Source organism: Numida meleagris, chromosome 8, assembly GCF_002078875.1.
Source record: "Numida meleagris isolate 19003 breed g44 Domestic line chromosome 8, NumMel1.0, whole genome shotgun sequence".
Classification (NCBI taxonomy): domain Eukaryota; kingdom Metazoa; phylum Chordata; class Aves; order Galliformes; family Numididae; genus Numida; species Numida meleagris.
In genome coordinates, this window is record NC_034416.1 from 11074284 (window position 1) to 11099656 (window position 25373).

At 48.0% G+C, this 25373-nt stretch overlaps 1 protein-coding gene across 8 annotated transcripts; it reads right to left on the reverse strand.

Moving 5' to 3' along the window:
- LOC110403157 (hepatocyte cell adhesion molecule-like) lies at positions 6499–24603 on the reverse strand. Of its 8 annotated transcripts, XR_002441528.1 has the most exons (16): positions 24449–24601; positions 23839–23946; positions 18495–18546; positions 17515–17627; positions 16320–16661; positions 14427–14693; positions 14227–14340; positions 12994–13095; positions 12722–12844; positions 12411–12503; positions 12007–12096; positions 11549–11601; positions 10831–10934; positions 8247–9628; positions 7841–7945; positions 6499–7535 (listed from the first exon to the last, which is right to left on the reverse strand). XR_002441528.1 is itself a non-coding variant. In XM_021406060.1 (13 exons), the coding sequence occupies exons 4-13, from the start codon at positions 17528–17530 to the stop codon at positions 10845–10847; spliced, it is 1287 nt and encodes a 428-aa protein (XP_021261735.1). In that variant the 5' UTR covers positions 17531–17627; positions 18495–18546; positions 23839–23946; positions 24449–24603; the 3' UTR covers positions 9787–10844. The 8 variants fall into 8 exon arrangements, 7 of the variants coding, with proteins under 7 accessions (XP_021261735.1, XP_021261736.1, XP_021261730.1 ...); XM_021406060.1 differs by lacking the exons at positions 6499–7535; positions 7841–7945; positions 8247–9628 and having other exon boundaries at positions 9787–10934; positions 12994–13092; positions 24449–24603; XM_021406061.1 differs by lacking the exons at positions 6499–7535; positions 7841–7945; positions 8247–9628 and having other exon boundaries at positions 9787–10934; positions 11557–11601.

A 25373-nucleotide genomic window follows, 5' to 3' on the forward strand; every position in this document is an offset into this window, starting at 1 on the left:
GATGCTGGGCTTAGCCACGTTAACCCAGAGCCCTACAGCAGATCTGACTGCAAGCCCCAACGTCACCGTGCCACCAACTGTTCCCATAGCTACATGGGAAGATAAATTTAGCTCAAGGAACCTTGTGTTGCTACATTATTTAACAAACAGAAGCACTCAAGAGGAAAATGCAGGCAGGGACCCAGTTTAGCTGCTGCGTGGGCTGATTGGGCTATGGACTCAAGGCTGCTTCCCAGGCTGAATAGTTCCAAATCCTGAATCTCACACCATGCTGCCCTAGCAGTGTTCCAGTGTGCTCTCCTGGGATGCCTCTTACAGCCTTCATCAAGCTTTCCCTGCCAACAGTGCTGGCCCTGCTAGACAAGGGGAAGGCCATGCTGTCCCACCAGAATGATGGCCCAGAGCACAAGTGAAGAAACCAAGGATTTGTTAATGATACTGTACAAAAGGCACAGTGGCAGGAGAGAGATGGCTATAACAACATGCATGGTTTCTGCAGTACAAGATCCCATCCACATGATCCGACTCAAAGTCAATATGCTGGAGCTCCAAGTTGGAGACAGTGAATGAGAGAAGCCAGCTCACATACACAGGTTTTAAGTTTCTCCATTACACTGTGGGTTAGGGGAGAAGAGTAAAGAGAGGAGTCAGAGGTGAGAACCTGGATTTGATCCCCCCATCCCTACACAGCTGCCACCCTCCCTGCCAGAAGTACCTGGGTGCACTGGGGTTTCTTGCTGCATCCCGTTCTCATCTCCAGTACAGACCCAACACTTTGCAAGGGATCCAGCAAGAATGTGCCACCGTGTAGGACTGACACAGTATAGACAAGCACTTTTCTGTAGGGCATCTTAGAAGCCTGATCGAGCAGTATGGATCCATTTGCTGCTTCCATTCCTTCACAACAGCAGAGCCCTCAATTATAATCCCACTACCTACACAGCGGACTAATGGACACGAGGGATGCAGTGTCCTATGGAAATGGCATCCCATGGTTACTCCAGCCCTCTCCCTCGATTTTAAGGACAGCAGGAGCTGCCAGTCAGCCAGTTTGCAGTTCTGGTCTCTTCACATCTCCTTCCTCTGGGCTCCTATAAGAAATCTGTGCTTCCCAGAGCATCTCTAAGTGCATCTTTGTATCTCTGAGTCTCTCCATCAGTTCAGCCTTATCCTCTGTGGACTTCACTAGCTTTGCTTTCAGCTCCTACAGCTTAGTTTGGCAGTGAACTATGCAGAGTTTTGCTCCAGTAAAAGCCTTCCACCTTCCAAGCTCTGAGCACTGCCAGTTCCTGTTGGCTTTTCAAGAACTCTGTTTTCAGGCAACATTTCTCACATTCAATTTCCTCCACCTGAAATGCTAGGAGGATGCATGCACAGGAATGGTATCAATCAGCAATATAAAATGAGTTTTCCCAGGCCTGAAGGAGCAGTGAAAAGTCACACAGATCAAGGAAGAAGCCCACTACACTCTTTATAGAGATGCCATCCCTCCTCCTCATTCCACTTTGACCCACCCTCTCTGAATCCCTCCCAGCTAGTAGGGATGCACAGACACATATTCGTTACCTTGCACTGGAGCAAATTCCACTCTGCAGAAATGTTCTTCAGCTCCACTTCTCCTATCCTCCTGCCCCATTATATTTTCCTTGGAGATACTCAAGGTCAGGCTGGATGGGGCTTTGAGCATCTAACTGAGCTGTAGGTGTCCCTGTTCACTGCAGGGGAGTTGGACTAGATGGCCTTTAAGAGTCCCTTGCAACTCAAAAGGTTCTATGACTGTGATTCGATGATTCTACAATCCTGTTCCTGTGTATTGAGGATCTGCAATTCTTTTTCTTCTCTCTCCATCACTGAAGCATGGAGCTTACTCCACCTTTCTTCTGTGAAATCTCATCTTCCATCCAAAAGAGCAGAGCTGAACGGGAGCTTCACCACCTGCAGCAGCCTTCAAAACAGTAACAGCTGCCAAAAAGGGTTTCTTGTCTATGTCCTTTGTTCTCCTGCATGTGTTCACACAAGCTCTCATGTCTGTAGCCCATCTTTCTGTTTTTAATTTTGGCATTTACTCTTCCAGCATCCCTTCCCCCACCCAGACCACAACAATCTCCTTCTAATCTCTTGCTGACTTGCCTCAAGGTAGTATCCCTCCCTGCATGATACACTGTTAGCAGGGCTGGTGCCCAGCTGCTCTTTGAGCAGAGAAGTGCGCAAGCTGCCACATACACTCATATCCTCCTGTTTTATCTTTCTTGGTAAGGTACTGCAAAGCTCTTCTGAAGGGGGAAGGAACTGAGGCTGGGAGAAGTCAGGTCTGGGGAGTGAAACCATCACTATGTTCTCATCCCTCTCCAGTACTGCTGCTTTTATGGTCGACTTAGGCTCACTGGAAGAGAAAAGGAGGAAGAAGAAGGTGAGAGCAAGCAGGAGCACCTCCCATTCACAACACAGCTGACCTTATATCTCAGTAACTGCAGCAAGCTAACAAGCTCTTGACTGTGGGGATCAGTCCTCCTCCCCATCAGGTGCTTGCTGCCCAGCACAAGGCATTGCCACTGATGAAAACTCATGATAGCAGTCTTTCGTAACATACTATTCCTCACACTCCCTCTGTTACCTTACAACCAGCAGCTATCATGCCCATCTCATGCTGGGGACACATCAGATGCAGAGCAGCAAAGCTGAAAGATCCTGGCTCCCTACCTACTCGGCCCCACAGCCTGTCTCTCATCAGAGATAGCAGGGGGGTTGAACTGTGGTTCCTGCTAAGAAAAAAAAATACAGAAATTTACTACAAATGTCCTGTCTGAAATACATTTGCCCAATGAATTTCATCACTCTTGCCAGGCAGGTATGCTTCAAATGGGCTGCCACTGTAAGATCCTCCAGCTATAAACCATTTGGAGTGTGTTTGTCCACAAACCCAACCAGATCTTGCACCTGTCAGAGCCCTGGATGCTTGATTTGTTTGTGACACAACCAAGAGCCTAACTTCAGCAAGGGAAAGGCCAGTCTGTTTGCAAGACTGTCTTGTGTTTCAGGCCCTTTGGTGGGTTCCTAACGGCACTGGTCAAAAAGGGATATGGTTTAGTGGGCAATATTGGTGGTAGGTGGATGGTTGGACTAAATGACCCTAGAGGTCTTTTCCAACAAATACAATTCTATGGTGACAGAACAAGGAATGGGCACCCAAGGAGAAGTACAGGAAAAAGCAGAAAGGAGGGTAATAAGCGTGTTGGAAGAGATGTTCAAAGATGGATTGCAAAGATATTGGTGGAGCTTGTTGGAGATACTCTGGAGAGCTTGTCTGGAAAAAGCAGTTCAATATGGCAGCAGTGCAGAGACACAAGGGGCCCAGGCGAGAGCTGAGGTGTGGGGAACAGAAGCAGCAAGAGGCAGCTTTGAGAAATAGTCTTCTGAGTCAGCTAGTGATGAGCACAACTAATATCAAACACTGTTTCCAAACGTGAGCTTCTCCCTCCCCAGGATCCTGCGCAGAAGAGCAGGCCAACCAGCTCTGCCATACACTAGCCAGGTGCAGTGGATCCCATAGAAAAAGGGAGAAATGCAACGGTTCACTAGACTGCACCACATCCCTTCTCTGAGAGCCACCCAGCAGCCTCAGCACAGCTCCCATGTGAGCCCTGCCCGGACAACCAGTGTGCAGGGAGAAGGGACAAGTGTGGGACAGTGTGGCAGCCCCTCGGTGTCACCCAGGGCAGAGGTGGGCTGGGGTGCCACCGTGTGGGGGAAACCCGCATTGCTCTCTCTGCTCCATTCGGAGACAGAATTCTCTGACTCTGGCTAGGGAACGGCGGTCAGCTGTCGTGCAGGGCTAACCATGGGGCCGGGGAGCTGCGAGCATCCGTTCCATCAGCACACTTTTCCTCAGGTTCCAACTTCACACTACAGGGCACTGATGCAGGAGACAACATCAAGGGAAGAAGTGAGCTTTGAGAAGTGTAAAACAGCAGCCCTTAGCATGTCGGCTGCGCCTCGAGAAACCAAAACTTTGCCAAGAGGCAAAGTAAGGCAACCAAGCCATTTGGCACTGAGCAGGTTCCACTGGAATCATAGAATCATTGAATCATAGATTCATTTGAGTTGGAAGGGACCCTAGAAGGTCATCTGGTCCAAATCCCTTGCCATGAACAGGGCTTGATCAGGTGCTTGGAGCTCCATCCAGCCTGACCGTGAATGCCTTCAGGGATGGGGCATCCACCACCTCTCTGGGCAACCTGTGCCAGTGCCTCACCACCTTTGCTATAAGAAATTTCTTCCTTATATCCAATCTAAGTCTCCCCTCTTTTTATTTGAAACCATTTCCCCTTGTCCTATCACAACATGTTGCTGGAGAAACTCCAGCCCAAATAAAACTCCTTAAGACCATTTTGGAATTATGAACCAGACATTCTTTAATAGGGCACTGGATGCATGTGGGATATTTCCTTCCTAATGTGCCCCAGATCAAAGGTTGTATGCATTCTGGTTAATCAAAACGTCTAAATGTTTGGAAAGAGATCTGCCATAGTCATGAGATCTTGACTCCACCTCTCCCATTCACATATATTTCATTAGTTAATGACAGGGCTAATCCCCCTTATAGAAGGCTAGATAGATATGCTGATTTTCAAGATGCTCCTCTAAGACAAGATTAGCCATACCAACAGACCCTTCTGAAGAGTCTCTCCCCTTTTTCCTTATAGCTCCCCTTTAGATACTGAAAGTTGTCAGCTAGGAAGGCCCTGTCCAACCCAGTGCAGTTGCAATCAAAAATCTGATCATGCCTCTTTACCAGACTTTCAGAAGCCCTCTCTTACCAGAGAGAAATACCCCTCGCTTCACAACCATGCTTTATTCATGTCAGCGCTTTCTGGCAGTATGCACATTTGTGAACATCTGTTTTCAAGGATGAAGGCCAGGAAGAGTAAAATTTCATCAAAAATCTCTGACAAACACCTTGAGAATGCACTAGGAATTGCAACCACTGCCATCAAACCAGACAGGGCCCTGCAAGGTAGGTCACTAAACTTCTGCTTATTGTGTGCTGGTTTCAAGAAGCTACATTCAATTATTCCAGTCATGCCTATAACTTCTCCCTGCACCAGTAGACAGATATGAAGAGAAAGAGCTGTTTTAGGCAGCTCTGCTCGAAACAAAAAGACAGCAGCTCTGTGGGGAGTGCAGACACCCCAAGCCCTGCAATATAAAGGCTGATGGCAACACCATGGCCTGCATCTTGTACACCAACAGCACATGTGAGGTACAGAATGGAAACTCCACCATGTAAGGAGATCACTCTTGAAGGCAGGCAGGCTGCCTGTCCTGTAGGAGCACCTCCAGCCACAGAAGTATTAAACAGTAACTGGACATCTCTAGTTACCTGAAACCTGCACAGCCATCCACTGTCCAGGCACACACACTGGTCCAGTCCTAGGGACATGGCCTCAGACATCAGGTCTAGTTCAACTCTAGTTCAACTCTGGACACCATGCAATGTAGGTACAAGGATCTAAGACTGCTTTCTGCAAAGCTCCATTCTCCCCTCGCCTATATAAAAAAGCTTAAAAGATACATCCAGCTGCTCACCTTCCTTTGGTAGCCCACATTCCCATGAGATCTGCCGAGCCAGTTGTTGTAGTACATCCTGATTCCATAGCAGTTTTTGCTTTTTTGTTTTTGCAGTTGAATCCAAAGGTGATTTTTACCATTTTGCTCTGAAGGAAAATATGTCAAGGAAGAAATAAACAAGCTCTAGAGGAGGAGTGAGGGAGATGCACAAGTTCCATGGGAAGGAGTGAAGCACGCATCAAGCAGCCCACACTGCATTCCTCAGCACAACACCTTCCTTCTTCAGCAAAGCAGCACTCAGCCTTGGCCTACTAACAACCTGGTGCACGCAGCCAACAATCAGACAAGAACAAGCGAAACTGATTGAAGGTGATCTGGTACAGCTGTGCTGAGTGGAGCCACTTTGTTACTGCCAAGTCAAAATCTGCCTTAATTGTAGATTTAATAAAAACACTGAAACTCATTTATATTACTCTGATATCACGAACAAGATGACCAGTAATTTTACTTGTGATTAAAAGATAAGTACCCAGTGTATATGAAACCAAAGCAAGGACATTCAGTCAGGGCTGGAGAAATCTTAACAACTAATCAGGTTGAATATTAGGAAAAACTTAGTCTCCAAAGAGTGGTCAGGCACTGGAACAGGCTGCCCAGGGAGTCACTGTCCCTGGAGGTGTTCAACAAACACGTAGATGTGGTACATAGGGATGTGTTTTAGTGGGCAGTATTGGTGGTAGGTGCACAGTTGGACTAGATGATCATAGAGGTCTTTTCCAACCTTAATGATAATATGATTTTGTGATTCTAATAATGCTAAGGTCCATCAAAGTCACCTTCAGTAGACCACAGGTACATGAATTCATTTCCAGATAAACTTCTCTTTGGTAGGGAAATGTGGTATTAGGATTAACAAATTTAAATAACTGCTTTTTGTCTAAACATATTTTAATTCACTTATTTCTTAAAGTCAGAGTTCATGTCTTTGCAAAGTACAAAGTCATAGTGTGATTTTCAGTTCAATGCCACTTTACCTGTACGCAACAGATGTTAGACTCCAAATGTTAAGGATCTGTTATTTCATGCATACCGGGTATGAAAGGACAAAGCATCTTTGTAAGGAAGTGGAAATCCACTACATCTTGCGCAATGCCTCTATGGGTTTCCAACCCATAGGCACGTGGGAGTAGGGGATATAAAAGATGCTCAGAGGTAGCTCAAAGCAGGTGATACAGGGTTCCTTCTGTAAGAAATTTGAAGGGTAGATTTTTCTTTGCCCTTGGCTTACGCTTTGGAATAATAGTTTTTACCTTGTGGGCAATGTTCTCCAAATTCACCTGTCAACATTTAAGCCAAAAATTGTCATCTTACTTCCATAGCGCCGATGTGGAGAGGAGCGGGTGTTGGGAATGAGAATCAACACCCTACAAGAACTCAGTCAGTTTGTCTTCAGCCAGAAAAAGTCAGCGATCGGGGCAGTGGGAGGGTCCCAGGCTGGTTGGGGGGGGCACTTGTTTTCCCAGAGCCCTCCTAACCTCCGCTCCGCGAGGGGGCGCCCTGCGAGGCGGTGGTGCTGCCGCCGCCACTCCCACCCATTTCCGCCTCGCACCGGAAGCGGCCGTGCTGTCCGTCCGGAGTGCCGTGATGGTGGCCGCGGCGCTCCCCGCCGCGGCACTGGGCATGGCGGGAGCCAGCCGAGGGACGCTGGGAGAGGCTTTGGTACCCCACGGTGGTTATTTCCCGCACGCGAAGACCACAGCAGTACAACGGGGATAACAGGCGCTTACATTTCCGAGAAGAGACAGTAACAGAACACCTGTGCCGTGCGGGGCGCGGTGTGGCTCTGTCCAAGGTGCTGCCGTGCTCCGCTCTCCGGCTCGGGGCCGTTTCCAGACGTTCCCCACCTGCCCGGCCTTCAGTGACAGCCCCCCGGGGCTTCGGCGCCACGCAGCTCCGAGATGTGCGTCCTGTACGAGGGATGGAGCACAAGAACAACATTTCGAGGAAGCTGTTTTTTTGTTTGTTAGTTTAAATGACAAAATTTGGACGTTGTTTGGTGTTTGTTTGCATTGGTGTCTTTGTGTCTGGAGATAACCCCTGTGGGGTACGAAGCCTGTGGCAGGGTAGGGGCGTGCAAGCAAGAAAATAAGGGGGAAAATAAGGTCTATGCTCAAAAAGCATACCTGCACACGATGATTTAGAAAATCTTTGTCTCTTGAACTTTGAAGTTGAATACATGATTTGTAAAGGGAAGAAAAAAATCTGTGCTCACCTCTGATTTGGAAGCCCTCCTTCCAGTCCAGCATGCACACAACACGAGTAATGCTATCAGCTTGGCAGTTTCAAAGGTGTGTTAAGCTGAAATGTTTTAAGTGATCTAGCAAGACAAAGAAAATATTTCACCTCTTAGGGGAAAAAAAAAAGAGTTGAAGAAGGCAAAAGGAGTTCTGTTCAGAAACATGTTAACGTGGAGCTTGTCAAACAAACACTCCCACATTTCAGTGATTGATTAGGAATATAGTGTCTAACTGTTCTGATTCCCCATGGAAGTGAACATCCCTGTAGTTTCAAGTTGAAACAAATTAGTGTAGGGCTCTTAGAGCTGCGACAACCACTTTGACTTCTGCAGGCAATACCAAACTGCATACATTGGGACTACTGCAGAATATTATATTTACCTGAAATTCTGGAAGTTAATCCAGAAATCATGAAACAAGACCACAATGCAGGTGAACAGGACTGTTCTCTGTCAAGACACGCTTGGGCAGGTATGTTCCTAAGTGCTCCAGGCACCAATACATCCCTGCTCTCACTCAGTCCTAGGAAAAATAAAAATCTGTCTTTGTGCTTCCTCCAGGTTTGGAGAACGCTAATACATAACTAAATCATTGTTAATGCTGTTGGGGGGAAGATAGGGATAAGTTTCTTATGTATACGGGCATAGGAAATGACAACTTTGCACTGGAAGCTGGCCATTAAGATGCAAGATTTGTCTGGGCTCGTAAGCCTTCCAGTGTGGGGATGTTGTTTGGATGTGTGGCAGGCAGCAGCTCCTTTCTATGCAAAATGGTCCCCTGTAGAGCAGAAGGCCTTTTTCCTGTCAGACATAAATAACAAAATTCTGCTCAAACGTGAATCAGCTTGTTGGTGTACAAAGCGAGAAAGTGCCAGGTAGTTTTGCAGGCCTTTTTGTTCTTTGCTTGGAGAAAAGATGCTGTAATGCTCTTCCTCTCGCTACCACAGGGTTGTGCCATTGCAACGTCTGGATCCTGGCTCTAAGAACTTCTGTCTTGGCCGTTAGGAGGCGTCTGGACAAGGGGACAGGGGCTTTCCTTGCCCTGAGGATGGGATTTGCGACAACCCGGGGCATCGCCGAGCTGTAGCTTGGATGTTTAAGGCTCCCTCCCACGCCCTGGACTCAAAAAGCGTGATGCAGAGCTTGCTGGGGTAGGATCGAGCCCCAGAGCTGGGTCCCAAAGAGCATGGGGCTCCCTCTGCACAACCAGGGACACAGCCAGGAGCCACATGGGATATGTTTTTTGGGGCAGCTGTAGCTAAGTGAAGGAAACTGTGAACTAAAGGGATTTTCCTTTTTTTTTTCCTCATGAAAGAACATGTTAGTAAGTTGGTGCCCAACCTTTAGACCATATTGAGTGAAGAGGAATTGTTTTGAGCTGGCTGTATTTTCATGGAAACTGCAACTGATAAAAAAGCATAAAACCAGTACTGGATAGATCAAATTACCAGCTAGGAAGCATTATTTTTCAACATAGTCACCACCACAAGCTATGCTTTTTCACCAGCAATGAATAAGAGCCTGCATGCCACACTTGTCAAAGCATGCACCAGTGGAGGTGTTCCACTGTCACAATGCTGAAATGCACCACCCCCCTCCTCCCTGTACTCACATACACTGTTTGGTCTCCATAAACGTTCATCAGGTGCTGAATGTCAATAGGTACTTTTTTTTCCCCCACATGGAAAGATTCAGCTCCACATCTTTGGTCATATACTCTTCCATGTCAGACACCATTTGGTCAGACTGCCCCTCTGCTGCCCTCTGTCACATGGCAACAAAACGTAAAGGAATATTGGTGGGGAGGCTCAACTTCTACTGCTATCGCACAAACACCTCCCCACCCCCCAACATCATGGGCCAACATCATAAAATAGGTGGCATTATTTTCAGAGTAATGCTAGTAAAGTATATAATATAGCTAATGCACATAAGTAACAAAATTTATTTTTTTAAGAAATAACATTGTTTTTAAAAAAGAGCAACAAAACTATAAAATTAGTGGGATATACAACCTTGTCTTTGTGAAACTGATGCATCAGGCTGCTTCAGTGGCAGTGGTCTGAGAACTTTGAAATTTTACTCCTCCCATGAAAGCTAATGTATTCTTCTTGACAATACTTTTTCCACAAATGCACATACTACCAACAAGCACTAACATAAATAAGGCACAGCTGTGAAGCAAGGGGTATTTCTCTTGGGTAGGAGAGGGCTTCTGAAAGTCTGGTAAAGAGACATGATCAGATTTTTTAGTTGAAGGCCTGATTGCAACTCAATACATTCTATTTGAAAATTCACAGGAAATGAAAATGGAGTGTCAAACATAAATAAATAATTTTTGCAATCTTGAAACCTATTCTCAAATTTCTTTTTCAAAACAGCAAGCAAAGCTGTATATTATAGAAACACACACAATTATTTGCCATTACTTGAGTTAGCCCTGCACTGCGCCCTTGCCTTTTCCTGGAGTCGCCCAGACAGCGCCCATTGCACACTGATGTTTAATGGGACAAGTCTGGGTCAATGGAATGGAAATCAGCTCAGGGCACTTGAGGTGAGGGATGCTTTAAAAGCTGTATTAACAGTCCTATCCCTAAGGCACAGAACAGTGCTGGAGTTGTCAGGTCTGAGGACACAATGGCTGTAGCTTTAAGGCACCACACAAGGAGACAGCAAGAAAGCAGCTCAGGAAGCAGAAATTCTCAGAAGCTGTGCTGAAAGCAAAACAGATCAGGAATCTTTCGAAGCCAAAAAATATTGACTGGGCCAGCACTGCTCTTATGTTGACAAACAGTAGCAATACATCATAGCTGGGACAGCTGGACAGAACTTCTCAGAACTGTCCACAGATAAGACTGGAATGTGTATCTTTCTTCCTTTCTTTTCTCTCTCTTTTTTTTTTTTTTAAATAAAAATTTCGGCTGAATTTTTGTCCCAAGCTCTGCTAGAGAGCAGACAGAGCTTGCCTTTTTTTTCTTTTTCACTCTGGCTCCTGTGTGATGTCATCTCTGGGATGCTGAAGGGACAGGCTGCTCTTCTTGTCTTGGTTCAGTCCTTGACCTTCTTTCACCTGCAAAAACATGGAACTGAACCTTTGGTGTCTGTAATCATAGCCTTTCATAGGCTATAATCCCATTTGGTGTGCTCTAATCCCTTTTAGTGGGCCCTAATCCCCGATGGCACCAAGATCCCTTCCTGAGGAGGGACAGGACTGCCCCAAGGACCCTGTGACTCAGCTGCAGGACAGGGAAGGAGTCCCAACTCTCAGAGCCCCCTGGTATCTCCGAAACATAGAGGCAGGATCTGAGGCATGGAGCTGGGCGCTGAAGGGTGCAGTATGAAGGCATGCAAATATAATGATGATGCTGTGGATCTGTGGTTTCCCTCACTTGCAGCTCTGTGTTTTGGAGGAGGTGTGGTACAGGAGCATGTTTGTACCCAAATTAACATGCATGTTTGGCATGAGAGCTCCCCACAACATGCCCATGGGAGCAACTACACTATGGCCAGGGCAGACTCATGGTTTCCCCTCCCCCCCCGGGGTAGTGACAAAGCCCATGTCACCCTGCAGGAAGGCAGGTGGGCGGATGCTTTCTGCTGAGCATTGCATGTTCCTCATTAAATAGTGAGGATTTTTGGAAACAATAGCAGGGGAAGGAGACACTGAGGCAGGCAGGGAGTTACACGGATACTTGTGGTCTGCTTGCTGTGCATGGCATCCACCTTCTTCTTGTGATCTGGAAATGAAGGAGAGGGTATTAGCTGCTGGGTTTCCAACACTGCGTGGGCTTCAAGGGGCATGGGAAGGAAATGGGGCTGTAGGGAGCAATGGGTGTGACAGGCTTTCACTTGGCAGAACCCCTCTGTTTTCAGAACTGCAAGATCTCTGCGTCAGACAGAGAGCAAGAAGGCAGCGCAGAAGTGGACACCCACCTTGCTTGCAAGCCCTGCAGCTCTAACCTGCCACACACTGGCTTTATGCCATGCAATATTTCCTCTGTTCTGGACTCTGAAATGCTCTGCATACCCTGGGAAAATGTGGGATTCCCCTTTCCTCAGGGGCTGTTGTCAGAATGTGAGAGCTGAGCCCAGGATCTTGGTGACCAAGCAGCTATTTAGGAAGTGAACCACTGGGTACTTACAGCAAAAGGAGAACAGCAGCAGCAGGAGAGCTGCTAGTACAGTACAAATGCAGCTGGCAATCACATCAACAGGCTCTGAACAGCCACGCTCTGCCGGGGAGACAGAGAGAAGTGTCAGTGGTTACTCTTCTATCCCCCTTAACCAGCTCCAGAGATGGAATGTCCCAGACGAGGATGGAGAGGAGCATCCTTGGATTTCACACATTCGAGCTCCAGGGGCAAACCTTGCCCTGCCGTTCCCTCCCTGCTCAGCACATGGATTGCCTTGGCTACCCTGAGTGCAGATCCCCTTCCTGAAGCACCAGCCTGCAAAGCCACCCACAGAGTCTCTCTGCCCACAAACACCCCAGCCCTCCCCACTAGGAAATCAAGGGCACTGCAGTGCAAACCCAAGTAGCCCTTACCATGGACCTGCTGGAAGTCGTGGAGCAAAAGGCAGGAGAACGACAAGTTGACTCCCAACATCATGGCTGAACTGCACAGGATGACATGGCGGCCTGGAAAGAGGAGAATTTCTGGTAGGTGGGAAGGCAATGGTGAGGAGGAGCTGGTACAGGGCAGAGATGGGCATCAGCGGGGAGCAGGACACAGGCACCATGCATGGAAGTGCCCCACGGCAGCATTCATCCCTCCTGTACTGATAACCTCAGAGGCTACTCCTGGGCTCTTATGGGGCTTTTAGAACCAGGAGTTTGGGTTGCCACCAGCAACTCACAGGTCTGGGCTGGGCAGCAGGTGAGTGCTTCTAGTCTGCACTGTGAGATCATTGCCACCAGCACCATGGTCATGACTGCAGCAAGGAAGTACAGCCCATGCAGGATGAAGGCAGCAGAAGGACCTATGGAAGAAAGAATGAAACAAGGAATTGGGATGGGAAAGATTCTCCTGGCTGAGGCAGAGACTACAGAGCCATGAACCCTAACATTGATTTCTGCCAATCAGCTACCAGGACATCAGACAAGGATACACAGCTTCAGAGAATCCTACCTTCTTCCTGCATCCAGGTGACAGAGGTGACAAACAAGAGGAGACATGAAACGCCCAGCAGCCCTATGATGGGTAGAGTTAGCCATATCCGTGCTTCTACTCCTGTTAAAAAAGGCAATCATACTCAAGTTGGAGCTCAGGACCTCACCGATGAGGTGTGGTACGTGAAGGAAAAAGCACAGATTTTCTTTGCAAGGAATCAAATCCCCAAGGTTTTGAACCCCCCAGTGACAAAATCTGGTGGACTTCAAAGGATTTTGATGGGCTTACAAGGGCTTTGTTTGACTTCAGGAGAGACAATGGGATTCCAGCCAGGTCTGGCGTTGCTCTAAGCTGAACAAGACAGCAATTTCACGTGGTTTGGCACCTTAATACACTCTTCTGCCCAGGTTTTTGTCTCTTATAGTAACCTGATTAGCACTGGATTTCTCCTGGAGACCCAGTTCACAAAGAACCCAGATGGTGCAAGTTCTCACCACAAACACTGGGCACGTAGTGCTCCTCAGGAAAGATTACCCCCCAAAACAGGACCTACTTCATAACTCCATTGTTAATACTGGCAGACAAGTTAGTCTAGGACAATCTTTCCATGTACTGTAGGGCTTCACCTCTGTTCCCCAGAGGGTCTCCCTTACACTGGGGATTGTTCTTGATGGGTAGAAGAACAACAAAGAAAACTACAAAGACTGTGGGAGGCCTTTCTTCTGGCTAGGTCTTATGGTTTGCTTTCTGCTAACCAAAAATACTGGTTGTCATTTAAGCACCCACATTAACCTGTAGGCTTGGGTACGGATGCACAGCATCATGCAGAGTCCTGACCCAAACGCCAGAGAGCTTGGTCACCAAAACCAATGCCACGTGGTATTGGATCAGCTCTTGGCACCTTCGTGCAGGAAGCCCTTCATGTCCTGCCTGTTCTATTTCAGGCCAGGGATGCTCAAGAAATGGAAAAGACTAGTATCCTTCATACCACGACACCATGGTGTGCATTGTATACATACCGTAAGTAGCCTTATTTCTCCCAAAGCCATTTGGGATTAATGGCTGCTAGGAAGCTTTGTTTTCTGTGCAATGTACAGATGCTTAAGAAGAAGTGTATGAACTCCATGAACATTGAGTAAGGTTCCTCCAGCTACCAAAGTTGGTTAGTAGACAAAGGCTTTACTGCACCTTCTGTCCTCTCCATGGCATGGAGAGCGGGCTCAATTTGGGGATTTGAGTGTGGGCACTCACCAAGTCTGTGCTTCTCTGGCAGAAGCCAGATAACAAAGCTGATGGCAGCGATGACAGCAAGCACCAGTGCAGACACAGTCATCCTCAGTGCATCATGGAGAGGAGGCGAGAGACCTGCAAGTGAGGTGAGGGGAACTAACACTGAGGACAACTCCGAGACACGTGGCAAAGCACTGGCCCCACAGCATGCCAATGCTCACCTGTTATTGTCAGGTTGAAGGTTGCCTCTTTCCAGCTTACGGCATTGCTGACATTGCAGGAGTAGGAGCCACAGTTCGACTTCTCTCCCTTCTTTATCCACAACACAGTGGTGTCCTGAAGGAGCTGATAATTTTTGTGGGGAAGGGGACGTCCGTCTTTCTTCCAGGAGACGGCAGCCATGGTTCCATTGGGCATCAAGCAAGTCAGCTCGATGAAGGAGTCATTCAGGTTTGAGTTCTTCAGGAGCTCAGGCTGGGGCACAGGCTCTGGAAAACAGAGTGACATGGCAGCACTCCCTTGGATTGCCTCTGCAACAGGTATTTTTGACTACTGGTAACAGTCAGGCCCCCTGGTCCTTAACGCGGAGGGCTGCCTGTTGGGTAGGTGGTCTCAACCAGCTAGAAAGGGGAGACCCTCTTGCTGTGACTGTGACAGTTGACCAATTAGTAGGAAGTGTTCAAAAGGCTGCTTGGCTCCAACTTATGGATGATAGAAAGCTTCAGCCACACCATGAATCACCCATGATTATGTCCATTTATCCAAAGAGGATGACCCCTTTAATTAGGGGGCTTCCAGAAGCATTGAGACCTGAAGGTATACAACTGAAAAATGGGTTATGAGGTAGGAAACCACACTGATTATAAAGAGAGGTGGCATAATCATTCAGGAACGGGGAAGGGATTTCCTTATTTTTGGACCTCCACAACCAACACCCTGTTTCACGAAGCTAGAGGTATGAATTGCATCTGGAAACTCCATGCTGGGGCTTAGAGTTGTAAGCAGTGAGGAGACAAAGTGGCACTGATAAAGGCTGGAACTGTAACACAGCAGGACATCCTTTCAGACTTCTCAACACCACATACTTCCAAGCTAAGGAACATATAAATAAAGCTGCTGTGGAATGGAACAGATCTTTTGAAAATGAATCAGTAGCACTAAAGGGACATTATTGATTTGTGACCATTACATACAACTACCTGCAAACTGGACCAGGGTATGTTATGTGGGAACAACCCACCCAATGTTCTTTTTGCTCCTGAGGGAGCATGGTGATGAATTAGGTGGCAAAGTATAGGATGACCTCAGGTGACAATGACAGCTCATTGACACCTCCATAACAAGTGGTATTGTCCAAACTTGGGGTAAAGATGACTGGCCACCTCAGCACGTAGTCAAGTGCTATGGGCCAGCTACCCAGAACCCTAACGAATGGGTTAGTTGTTCTCAAGAGCCCATTTATAACCTGAACTGCATTATCAGATTACAAGCCACCCTCAAAATTACTACTAATGAAACAGCTCATGCCCTTGATCTCCTTGCACAGATGCAAGCAGCAGTATTCCAGCAATGCAGGGTTCTTGACTACTTACTAACCAAAGAAGGGAGTGTCTGTGGCAAACTGAATGACTCCAATTGTTGTCTAAAGACTGATGACAGTGGTTATTCTGCTAAGCAAATTGCTAAAGGTATACAGAAAATGCTCACCTTCCTGTCCAAACCTGGAAAAACCTAGATTTCGATCTCTTTTCTTGGCTTCCAGTTGGCCCACGGGTAAAATATATTCTGTTTTACCTACTTTGTGCTATTGGAACTCTTATGTCCCTTCCTTGCATGATACCTTGTTTCATTCAACTTCCTCAAGGCATTGTATCTTCTATGTATTTTGTAACCCCTACAGCTGATGGGGAAGTTGGACAGATCAGGACAGTGTTTGTCACCCTAACCATCTACGCTTTCCCAGCTATTCTTTTACCATCTCCTGTTCCCGTCTCTCAAGGCAGTGATGAAACCAGACAGTCCTCCTCAGGTGAGGAGGATGCATACTTGTGGTCTCATCTGTCACAATTACGGTAAACCTTTATCAAACATCCCTTCAAGCTATTTTTACTTACTGATCACTTCGAGGATGGTTGTCCTTGCTTTTTCCTGCATCAGGTCAACTGTTGCTTTATAGACACCGCTGTCCGCCTCCCGCAGCTGCTGCAGGAGAAGTGAGCCATTCGTTTGGTAGAAAACCACTCTGCCTTGGTACGCGGAATAAATGATTGGAGCCTGCTGGTGGGCATAGTACTGCAAGATGAATTTGGGCGTGCTGCCCTCTATGTATTCCCACTCAGTGATGTTCACATTGCTGATGGCCGGTGCATGCATCATGACAGAGGATCCTTCTGCTGCAAATTTTCTTTCTACGATTTCCACCCCAAGAGAGGATCCCAGCAAAAGCAGCAACAGGTCTGGAAACAAGAGAGATGCCAGAGCATGGTGGGTTAGTTTAAAAGAAAACCCAAAATACAACTTGAATTGCTCATAGACCCTTTGATTTCTTGGCCCCTGTCAAGCCGCATGTCTGATTTACTTCTCCCTTTTTTCTTTTTAAGATAAAAACATCACTTTTGCAGGCCCATTATATAAGTGTTTCTAAGCAAGCTCACACAATTCTTTGCCTTTGGAATGAGAAAAAGTCTCCGGACCCACTGGGTGTAATGCAATGGAAAGCACAACAATGACAGCAGAGCAGCAAGGTCCCAGGCTGCACAGAGTGGGGATTTAATCAAATGCAACAGCCATGGGCACAAAAATAAGGGAAAGAAAGTACTTACCTTCAGGAGACCTCAGACAGGCAAGGATCTCCAGCAAGATCCCCTTACCTCCCCCTGCCAACCTTTAAATGAGGTTTGGGAAGGGGTGGATCCTGGCTCCTCCCCTTTCAGTCACTCAGGTTCATTGCATGTGCCTGAGCTCCCCTGGGTTGGCCCTGCCTTCCCACCAGGTGCTCAGTCACTTCTTCAGGCCATGAATTAGTATTTCCACTATACTGTGGGTTTCTGCTCAATGGGACCACACTCAGCACAGCTTCACCCCCCGGGCCTTGTGCTGTCCCAGCAACAGGACCTGGTGGTACCTGGGCATAGTGATGCTGCAGCGCCTGCCAGGATGCTCATTCCTTGACCAAGACAGAAGTGCAAGGGAGCATGGAAATGCTTCAGGACCTGCCCTCCATCTCTCCCAGCTCTGCTGAAGCAGGACGGCTGCCCAGCAGCACCCAGTCCAAGGACATGCACAGCTGATTTCCCCTCTCATACTCACAGTGTGAGGTGGACATGGCCAAGACTTGCGGGTGCCTTCAAGCCTTCACTAGGTCTGATCTCCTCCTGCAGCAATGTATTCTCAGAGGGGTTCTCTAGGAATGGTGTCCCCACCTGCAAACGACACCGTGCAAAGCGCCGTCAGCACCTCCTGCTCATGGCATTGAGACCAGTGCAGGAGCTGCAGTGCTGTTGCTCTATGCACCCCTTCCCACTCACTGCAGATCTGCAATGCTGCAGCTCCGCCTTGTACCTTTAGCATTCATTTATAGAGCTGCTGGCCATAATGGGCGTGCTCTCTGCATATACTGAAGCGCTTTTCCTCAGATTGAGCACATTCCCTCATCTCCTCAAGATGACTTAGCTCTCAAGTGGCTGCAGGCACTGCATCTGCCTTATCCACCACCTTAATGACTTGGAAAACCTCAATCCCATCTCCTTCCCAGCCACTTCTCTCCAAAGTGAATGCTCCCGGCCTATTGGAGCTTTGTCTCATGACTCCTTGAGCTTTTGCTCTCTGGACTTCCTGTATTTTTTAGGAGACTTTCTTTCTTCGCTCTAGAAACCCCAGTATGCACAATACTGATGTGTTTGCATGGGAGATCTCAAGCACAAACTGCCTGTGCCCAATGCACTTTGCCATGAGGTGCAACCGTGCTCAAAGCTGCCTTGCAGAGCCCAGATGCAAGCACTGGCATCTGGACAACAGGGACTGCATTTACTGCTGGGATTTGCAAAGCTCTGGAACAAGGAGGATCATGGAGGAGCTTGTATTTTTGGCAAAGGGATTTCATCACCCTGAAATTAAAGTCTCAGCTGGGACCAGAAGAGGTGAAAATGGTCTGTTTTAGGGACATGTTTAGGGACTGGTTTAGGGGCAAGGTCTGATTTAGAAACAACATGAGGCTGGTGGGAAAGGAAGCTCTGATGCAGAGATGAGGCCCTGTGCTGAAAGCTGAGCCCACATCAGAGAGACATTACCTCCTGTCAACATCCAGTTGGCTTCCATGGGCCCCAGCATTCTTCAGAGCAACTGAATGAAAGGGAGCGAAAAGCCATTTCAGTTTTGGAGCTGCCCCAGGAGCACTCTGAGCCCACACCCAGCCCAGCATCCTAACCCCAAAAGTAGCCAAAACCCAAAGGGAGAAGATATTGGCAGGGCACATCATAGAATCATAGAATCATAGAATGGCCTGGGTTGAAAAGGACCTCAAAGATCATCGAGTCTCAACCCCCCTGCCAAGTGCAGGGTCGCCAACCACTAGACCAGGCTGCCCAGAGCCACGTCCAGTCTGGCCTTGAATGCCTCCAGGGACGGGGCATCCACAACCTCCCTGGGCAACCTGTTCCAGTAGTTCATGTTCAAGCCTGTGATGGAGACCTCCAGTTCTGGCTGCCCCCACCACCCAAGGGGCTGATGGCCGTTCCCTGGCTTCTGCCCTAATCAAAGGACTTCAAGAAATGAGCTTTTACAGGAAATCACCTGAACTTCTGTGCATTGCATTATCTGAGGCAGAGCAGCTGCTGCAGGCCACAGAGCCCTGGTGGCAAGGCTTGTATCTGAATGCACACACTCAGGGCTGCTGGTGGAGCTTCATGGGCTCAAAGACTGTCCTCCGTGAACTCTTTGAAGTGGAGAAAAAGTGGGAAATGAAATTTGCTTTCCCTCTGCAAAATGCCTGTGAACTTGGAGGACAGTATGGGGCAAAGGGCTGTGGGGGTGCTGACTCAAAAATCAGCCACTTTCCAGCCATTTTCTCTGGCATCCTCTTGCTGTCAGAAGTTTGGGCAAGAAACAGTTAAGGCTTTTAAAAGGGAAACAAGAAAGATATTCTTTGCTGGTATGTGCTGCTATTTTAAGGATGTAGGAGGAAGGGTTGTGGAGGAGGCGGACGCCATTTAGAGATGGAGAATTTCAATTTTCCAAGCAAATCCCAGCTGGCATATTCTATTTCCCAACCAAGACAGCTGGGTCCTAGAGTCCCTCCCAGCTCTCCCTGCGCACACGGGGAGGAGCTGAGTTTCCTCCAGTAAAGAATAAGGCAAGTTTGCAAGAAAGGCTCCTCTGAAGGAAGGATGGTGGTTTGGAGGGGCTTCCTTTGGTGGCTCAGGACAAGCAATAGAAATGTCCTCCAGCTCAGGCAGGTTGCACAAAGCTGCAGCCCTCAGACAAGAAATGAAATGTTCCTGGCCACAATCAGCATCGTCCAGGTGCCCAGGCAGTGTCGCTTCACTGCCAGGCAAGTTTGCAAGCAGGTGTTTGATGCAGTTCCTTTGCAAATTGCAGATGCCTCTTTTAAAACAAATCCCTCCTCCGTCTTCTCAGGTTGTGATATGAAGAAATGGGGCCCCTATAAGGGCCCTGGGAAAAGGAATTCTTGTCTACATCACTTTGTTATAATCAAGCTGTTTTCTCTAAGGGAGTCTGTTCCAGGAACCAAAAATTGCCTCCTCCCACGGATGTTTGCTGCAGCGGGAAATTGGCAGCAAATGCTAAAACATTCCACGGGGGCAGATATTGGAAACATCTAAACATGGAGAGGGAGGACAGGCCCACAAAGACAGCCTTGTGTTCAAAGGCAGTGAGGCTCCCCTATGCTGGCCTCACAGGGAGCCCTGAGGGGCCTGCTGCCTGCCAGGAGCCAATACCCAGGGTGCTGCCCAGAGAGTGCTGTGGCTTGTCAGAAGCATGAATCGGATCGCTTCCTGCTCTTGCTCTTTCCTGTGGGCATGACACTGGGACCTGGAACATGGGCAGGATCAAAGAAGTATATAAAGCCCTGGGAGTGCAAGCGGAAAATGCTGGTGTGCAAGTTATCCTCTCCATTTGGCCAGGTGGAGCAGTAGTCAGCATGGATTTACCAAGGGGAAATCCTGCTTGACCAACACGATAGCCTTCTGTGAGGTCATGACTGGCTGTGTACGTGAGGGGAGAGCAGCAGATGTTGTCTACCTTGACTTCAGTGAGGCTTTTGACGCTGTCTCCCACAACATCCTTGTAGATAATTCTAGGAGGTGTGGGACAGATGGGCAGACAGGAAGGTGGATTGAGAAGTGGCTGACTGGCAGAGCTCAGAGTGTTGTGATCAGCAGTGCAGAGTCAAGCTGATGGCCTGTAACTAGCGGTGCTCCCCAGGGGGTGGTACTGGGTCTGGTCTTGCTTGACATCTTCATCAATGAACTGGATGAAGGAGTAGAGTGTATCCTCAGCAAGTTTGCTGAAGATACAAAGCCAGGAGGAGTGGCTCACACACCAGAAGGCTGCGCTGCCATTCAGTGAAACCTGGACAGGCTGAGAGCTGGGTGGGGAGGAACCAGATGAGGTTCAATGAGGCCAAGTATAGAGTCCTACACCTGGGGAGGAATGACTGTATTGATCAGTACCGGTGATGGGCTGACCTGCTGGAAAGGGGGTCTGCAGGGAAGGACCTGGGTGTCCTGGTGGCCGACAGTGTGGCCAAGAGCCAGCAGTGTGCCCTTGTGGCCAAGAAGGCCAATTATATTCTGCGGTGCATTAAAGTGAGTGTGGCCAGCAGGACGAGGGCAGTGATCCTCCCTCTCTACTCTGCCCCGGTGAGGCCACATCTGGAGCACTGTGTCCAGTTCTGGGCTCCTCAGTTCCAGGAAGACAGGGAACTTCTAGATGCAGAGGAGGGCCACAAAGATGATGAGAGGCCTGGAGCATCTCCTTTATGAGTAAGGGCTGAGAGATCTGGGGCTGTTCAGCCTGAAGAAGAGAAGACTGAGAGAGGATCTTATCAAAGCTTAGAAATATCTACAGGGTGGTGGTGTGGTTCAGCCCAGCAGCAGCTCAGCACCACCCAGTCACTCGTTCACCCCACCTCCTCCCGGAGGGATGGGGGAGAGAATAAAAAAAAGAAAGAAAGCAGAACTCGTGGGTTGAGATAAAAATTATATACTAAGAAAGTAAAGGAAGAGAAAAAACTGTAATAATTATATATATATATATACACAAAACAAGTGATACACAAGGCAATTGCTCCCCACTTGCCAAACAACGCCCATCAGTTCCCCAGCAGCAGCTGCTCAGCCAACTCCTCACCATTTTTCACATTTTTTCTGCATAATGTCAAGTATTTTGGAATACCCTGTGGCCAGTTGAGTTCAGCTGCCCTGGGCCCATCCCCTCCCTGCTCCCTGTGCCTCCTCAACCACTCACTGGCAGCACAGTGCAAGAAGCTGAGAACTGAAAGGTCCTTGGCTGTGTGCAGCACTGCTCAGCAACAGTAAAACATGGGCCTCTTTTCAACACTGTGTCAACGGTTTACAGGCGTTCGGCCCGGCTCCGTGACAAAGGGGACGGGAGACCCATGGGCCCACGCCCCGGGAAAAGGGGAAAAGGGTAAGGAGATGGCCCTGAGAGCAAAGAACAGCGGCAACAATCTGAGGAGAAACAAACTAATTTACTAAATAAGATATCGGAATGCCAAACAACACACTATAATACAATATAATTACAATTTAAGCTGATAAATCCAATACAGAGAGAGAGAATGTCCCAAAAATCAAGGTAGGCCTTACTCTACTACCGACGATAAGACGGCTGGAGAGCGAGGTGCTGCCAAGATGAGAGACGGCGGAAAATGGGACGAGGTCTTGTGATCTGCAAGTTTTTATACTGCGAGCTTTTATCTTTTCCCTCCGGCTGGAAAATGGTAACAGAAGAGCAAAGTACCGTGGGGACTGTAGTAGTCCTTCTCTTCTGAGAACCAGGTATATCCACTACATGATGTTATGATGTGGAATACCAATAACCGAAAATCATAAAACCATGACACACTGTTTTTATCCTAAAGCCAAAACAGCATCATAGCAGAGAGTAGGCAGGCAATCAACTTTGAAACCAGGCAGGCACTTCCCTGTTGAGTGGATGGGAGGACAGGCACTTTTCAGTACTGGGCAACACGAGGGCAAGGAGCAAAAGGCACAAACTAAAACATAGGAAGTTCCATATGAATATGAGGAAAAACTTCTTTACTGTGAGAGCGACAGAGCACTGGGACAGGCTGCACAGAGAGGTGGTGGAGTCTCCTCTGGAGATATTCGCTATCCGCCTGGACACTTTCCTGTGTAATCTTCTGTAGGGAACCTGCTTTAGCAGGGGGGTTGGACTCAATGATCTCCAGAGGTCACTTTCCAGTTCTGTGATGCTTTTATGGGACACTATCAGCAGCCACTCCAATTAAACAAGAGCAGCATGAGGTGAGGGGGTTTCCTTCTGTGGCTCAAAAAAAGGAACAGAAATACTCCCCACCTCAGGCAGCTAGCAGCCCTCAAAAATGAAACCAAATATTCCGTGCAGCTGCTGCTCTGAGATAGGCTGCAATCAGCCTTGCCCATGTGGTCCACTGCAGAGCTGGGCTGGGCCAGGATGGGGGAGGGGGTGAGGGGGTTAACAGCAGGTCAGCTGTGGGATGGGCAGTCAGTAATTATCTGCCCTCATCAGGAGGTGACCTCCTGCATACAGGTGGTGCCATGCCTCGACCACAACATTACAGAGGGCCTGCCATCTATGAGAGCCTCTGACTTGTTTACAGCTGCTGGCAGAAATCCTCCTTGGGGGCAGTGGGTGGGGGAAGCACATAGGAGGCAGAAGAGTGGCAGTCTAGCTGCGTGCCCACCACCGGAGCAATGGCCCTAACTATGCGGCATGGCTGGATCCAAGGGTGGTGCTATCTCTCTACCTTTATCTTTCTCTTTTCAAGTCACGCCGTATCATCACGGCTTACCATCAGTAAGGAGTAGACGTATCAATCTAAGTATTGTAGTGTGATATAAGTAAATATTTAACTGATTGTTTGATGCCATTTCACCTGAATTTACACTTAGGGGATCTCAGACCTTGCCATGCCCGTACATTTCCCAGGGTAGCTCAGAATCGGGTTGTGACACATGCCACACTAAAGCACTGTGCATTCATGGTAAGCCCCTGAGCTTACCAACAACAGATCTTCAGTAGGAAGAAATGCACTCAGAAACATATGGTTCCAGCATGTATAATTGGGACAGATATGGGGGGAGCTGATAGATATCAGGCAAATATTTCTTCTTGTTGCCAGCCTGCCTGTTTTGTAGTAGCTTGCTGCGAAGCTATTATCTATGGACTCCCCTGACAAAAAAAAAGAAAGAGATGCAAATCATCCCACAGCTTCAGAGGGTGAAATACGTTAGCAAACAGGAAACCCTGCTGTGAGAAATGTCTTGTTTAGCCAGCTCTGACTGAACTGCCAAAAATAGTGAAAAAGCGAGAAACGCTCCTTGCTAGCAGAGTTACATTTACAAACAAGCAAGCTTCTCCTCTTACATTGTACAAACAAGGAAGCTTCTCCTCTGTGAGCAGCAGGACAGCTGTGAGATCAGCACAGCTACCGCAGACTGCAGCAACCCGTTTTTGGGTTCTTCATTTTGTGCTCTAACAGAAGTGAGAGTAACAGAAAAAGGGGAAAAAATGAACGATGTAAAAAGGTCTTTTATGGACAATTGCAGCCCTGAGCCCAATGATAAGCACCTCTGTGTGTGAGGGGGCTCCCCAAAACCTCACAGATAATGCTGGAGGAATGGGTGATGCCAGCAAATGGCAATAAGGGGCTTGGGCGTAGTTCCTTCAGGGATGGGGAGGGATGCCCGTTGTTTATCAGCTGTACAGACACCTTCAGAAGAGCTTGTTTGGTATTTATAGGGCTGGGCAAGAGAGCTGAGCTGGAGGAGCAGAACCTGGTTCCCTATAAGGGAGAAAGGGAGCACCACGTGGGAAGCAGTGCGGGGCCCCCTGTCCCCATGGCCTCAGTCCCACTGCTCCATCCCCCTCACTCTGTCCCTGTCCCTTTTGCTCTACCCCTGTCCCCCCTCCCCAGCTCTCTGCCCCTCCCCACCCCTACCCCAGCCCAGCCAGCTCAGCCCATGTAGGCACTCACCTCCTCTCGCAGCTTCTCTTGAAAGAAGAGAACGCCCACCATTTACTGGGTGGGTGTTGTTCATCGTCACAGACTTGGGTGGAGCATTAGAGCAGCTCAGTATCAGTACTTTAGAATACTTTTCTCTTTTGCCTTGTAAGAAGCATTGGAGTCATAAAAGAACACTTTCATCTTTTGCCTCAAAAGGTGCAAGGACATTTTCCTTGGGTTCCACAGATAGTGCTTTAAAATCTGCTCGCTATGATCTAATAAGCAATGGAAATTTTCCAAATTGGGAAAAAGTGGCTGGAAGTGAGTCAAAGGTCTCAGGGATAAAGCTGATGGGGAAAAACAGGGAAGAAGTCGGTGGACACTTGACCACCCTAAATACCACTGAGCACGCCCAAAGGGACATTAGCATATATTGAAGAGTCCTTGAAAAAGAATGAATATGTATGGTAATGTACTGCATATGCAGAGAGACTTAACAGCAGAAGCTTTATTACCGTTAGGCAGTATTCTCATTGGCAGCACTGGATGCATGGGGTAATCCTCCAATCAGGCAGAGCTTACATGAAAGATCTTCTGTTTGTATGCATAACTTCTGTTACATACACAGAAGTTTTCCCAGAAGTATGTTACATATTCAGGGACCCATTCCAAACAGGATTTCCTATTTCCTCGGTAAGGGACCCAGCAGAATTTCCTTAGTTTGGAGACACAGCTCTTTCTGTTATCTAAACAAACTGCAGGGCACGAGTATCCATCCACGAACATTAGCAAGCTTAACTATATTGTTATAACTTGTATCGTGTTAAAGAAGAACAGTCTCACAACATGCCTTCCCATCCACAATGCTACATCACAGTTATCATCCAACATCTAAAGGCTATTATGGTGCTGCAGGCAAGCACTACTCATATTATACAACAATTCAGTGGCTAAT

Coding starts and splice junctions, on each gene's coding strand:
- LOC110403157 (XM_021406057.1), bottom strand. Junction 14,694..16,319: donor AACCATCCTCGAAGTGATCA/GTAAGTAAAAAT, acceptor TCTGTTTTCCAG/AGCCTGTGCCCCAGCCTGAG. Junction 12,504..12,721: donor CTGCTGCCCAGCCCAGACCT/GTGAGTTGCTGG, acceptor TCCTCTTTCCAG/GCCGCCATGTCATCCTGTGC.